The 2,987-nt window shown below is 41.8% G+C and overlaps 1 protein-coding gene across 1 annotated transcript; it reads left to right on the top strand.

Moving 5' to 3' along the window:
* Positions 1-425: 425 nt before the first annotated feature.
* LOC137362334 (probable G-protein coupled receptor 139) lies at positions 426-2,439 on the top strand. Its single transcript, XM_068026746.1, has 2 exons — positions 426-522; positions 1,538-2,439. The coding sequence occupies exons 1-2, from the start codon at positions 426-428 to the stop codon at positions 2,437-2,439; spliced, it is 999 nt and encodes a 332-aa protein (XP_067882847.1).
* Positions 2,440-2,987: the final 548 nt, after the last annotated feature.

Genomic DNA, 2,987 nt, shown 5'->3' with positions numbered 1-2,987 from the left:
AATGTTATTATTTCAGATATTAAAATTGTTATGTTTTGCTTTTTGCTTAAGTTCTTTATTAGTTGTTCCTCTCTAATAGGAGCACACTTGTTCGGGTTTTTGGGTGATGACACTGTGCTAACCCAGTGTCTCGCCGTTCTTTTTATGAGAAAAGCCATCTGTGGACATACTGCTTCGGATTGTGGGACTTGCAAGAGATTATGAAGATACAGCTTTAACCCAGTCTTCAGTGAATTCTTGGAGTGTTGACTTCATCTGTTTGTTCAGTGACTGTAAGTAATCCCAGGTAGCATTGGACCCAATTATCTCACCTCATGGATTTGTGTTTTCTCCTATAAAGAGTGGAGATCCTCTCAATGTGTCAATAGGAGAATTTCTTCCAGTATCAACAACAAATACTGAATTAACGACTCTTATCAGAAGGGATGTCTCTTAGTTTTCTGATAAAACTCAAAATTCTTTGGGCGCTTAATGATGTAGAAAAGATATACTTCCCAATCTTGGCTGCGGTTGGTGTCCCGAGTAAGTTACAACCTGGAGCTGGTACTTCAGCAACTGGAGTTTAACAGCATGTAATATCTTAGTCCGCACGTCCAGATCTTTAAATTAGAGCAGTTAATATATGGGAAAGGTACTTCACTGGCTGTAAAGTGTTTTTCATGACTGGAGTTTCTCTTTTGTATCTTTAGATGTGCGTTCTTCCTTCTACCTTTCTCTTTCTTTCTTTCTCTTTCTTTCTTTCTTTCTTTCTTTCTTTCTTTCTTTCTTTCTTTCTTTCTTTCTTTCTTTCTTTCTTTCTTTCTTTCTTTCTTTCTTTCTTTCTTTCCTTCTTTGCTACGATATTCTTTATTATCTCTCTTTTTCTTTCTTTTATCAGTTTATAACGCTATTTTTATTTTTCTCAACGTGTGTATTTGATGGTGACATGTGTTCCATGGATGTCAACTCTCTTCACTGACAGCAACAAAATGATTATTGTGGTCATTATTTCGAATCTATTCAGTCAATGCTTATTGGAAATCTAGAAAAATTCCCCCGACAAAGCGGTTCAGACGAGGTGAATTGAATGTTTCAAACCTCATATTGGTAGTTTTTCTGTCGGATCAAGGATCCGAGATGTGCAGATGGAGTTCAGATACAGATCAACTGGGAGCTAATTGAATGGCGAAACATGTCCAACTGGCTGAACATCATAACCACGCTCATGTGTTCATATGGAAGTGCAGTTCCAGATTTTTTCCCCTCTTTTTATTTAATCAAAATACAGTTGCTGTTTTCACCTTGTTTTATTCGAACCCGTTGCATCATTTAACTGCTGATTCATTGCTGATTACTCTGATTAAAAATTCTATATGCAGGATGTTCTGTCACAGGTAAGCTCATAGATTCCATCACCTGTCGTTCCGAATTTCAGTTTATGGTGACGGACGTGAATAGACATATTCCACATCCTGTTCTGTTATTTCACGAGAGACACATCGTACTGCTGTTATTCAGGTGTTTGATGAATAATTTCCTATTCTTTTCTTGCGTACAGTTAACATGGTGACGATTGTGATCCTGTCTCGGGGAAAGTGCGGTCTCTCCAAATGTGTCACCTACTATCTGGTTTCCATGGCAGTGGCGGATCTTTTGGTCGTTATTCTCGATCTGATCCTAAGGCAGATTCCAATTGTTTATCGGGAACAATTTGCTTTTCTGTATTACGTTAGAGTTTGTGATATCCACGCCGTCCTGCTTTATGCCGCCACAGACTGTTCTGTCTGGTTTACCGTCACTTTCTCCTTTGATCGATTTGTAGCCATTTGTTGTCAGAAGGTGAAAAGAAAATATTGTACCCAGAAAACAGCCGCTGTGGTTCTCGGAACAGTGACTGTGCTGAGCTGTTTGAAGAACATTTTCTGGTATTTTCTGTATCAATCTACATATCTGCTTTCGAACAGTCCTTGGTTTTGCATCGTGGCACCAGCTGAAAGTCGATCACTGGCCTGGGCTGTTACTGAATTAATGCATCATATTTTAACACCTTTCATTCCATTTATTTTGATTCTACTATTGAATACACTGACGGTCAAAAACATTATCATTGCCAATACAGCCCGCAGGCGGCTCCGGAGTCGGAGCAGTGGGGAGAGTCCCATGGACCCAGAGATGGCGAACCGAAGAAAATCCATGATTTTACTGTTCGTTATATCGTGGAATTTCGTACTGTTGTGGGTGGTGTTTATGATGTGTTCCATTTTGAAACGATTGGAATACATTACGTACATGGTTACTGTTTCTCTGCCCACATTTGTTCAGGAAATAGGTTTCATGCTCCAGCTGTTGAGTTGCTGCACGAACACGTTTATTTATGCAGTGACCCAAAGAAAATTCAGACAGGAGTTGAGAAATGGAGTGAAATATCCTCTCACAATGATGGTCAACTTAATCCGATGAAAAGATCTCACAGTATCTATGGATAAATTACCAGTAACCCAGTCACATCCACGTCCATCAAACCCCATTGCCACCCCGCACCACAGTGCACCCGCGAGTCCCGAAACCACACATTCCCCGGTCCCAGGATATCATGCTGCAGGGACGAGGTACAGCGCATTCCCGGGACCCAACACAGCACACTCCTGGAACCTAGGGGAGCACGTTTTCTGGAAACAGTACAGCATATGCCATGTGACGATATGGTGCACACCAACGGGCCGGTATAGCAAACTAACGGGTACCGATACGGAACAGCCCTGGGTAACTGGACAGTACATACTCGAGTAGCAAGACATCAAACTCCTGTATCCCAATGCAGCACATTCGAAGGTCCCATGGTAGCGCCCTCCCCTATCCATCTATTGCACACACCCAGCTCCTGATACAACGCAGTACCTGCCCAAGGACACCACACTCCCAGGACCCTGCACAGCACAGCTGCGGGTACCAGTATCATACAAACTCACGGTACTGGCACAACACACATCCGTGTACCAGTGCTATTT

This window comes from Heterodontus francisci, unplaced genomic scaffold (assembly GCF_036365525.1).
Source record: "Heterodontus francisci isolate sHetFra1 unplaced genomic scaffold, sHetFra1.hap1 HAP1_SCAFFOLD_70_2, whole genome shotgun sequence".
Lineage (NCBI taxonomy): Eukaryota > Metazoa > Chordata > Chondrichthyes > Heterodontiformes > Heterodontidae > Heterodontus > Heterodontus francisci.
This window is presented reverse-complemented; position numbering and strand designations above follow the sequence as displayed.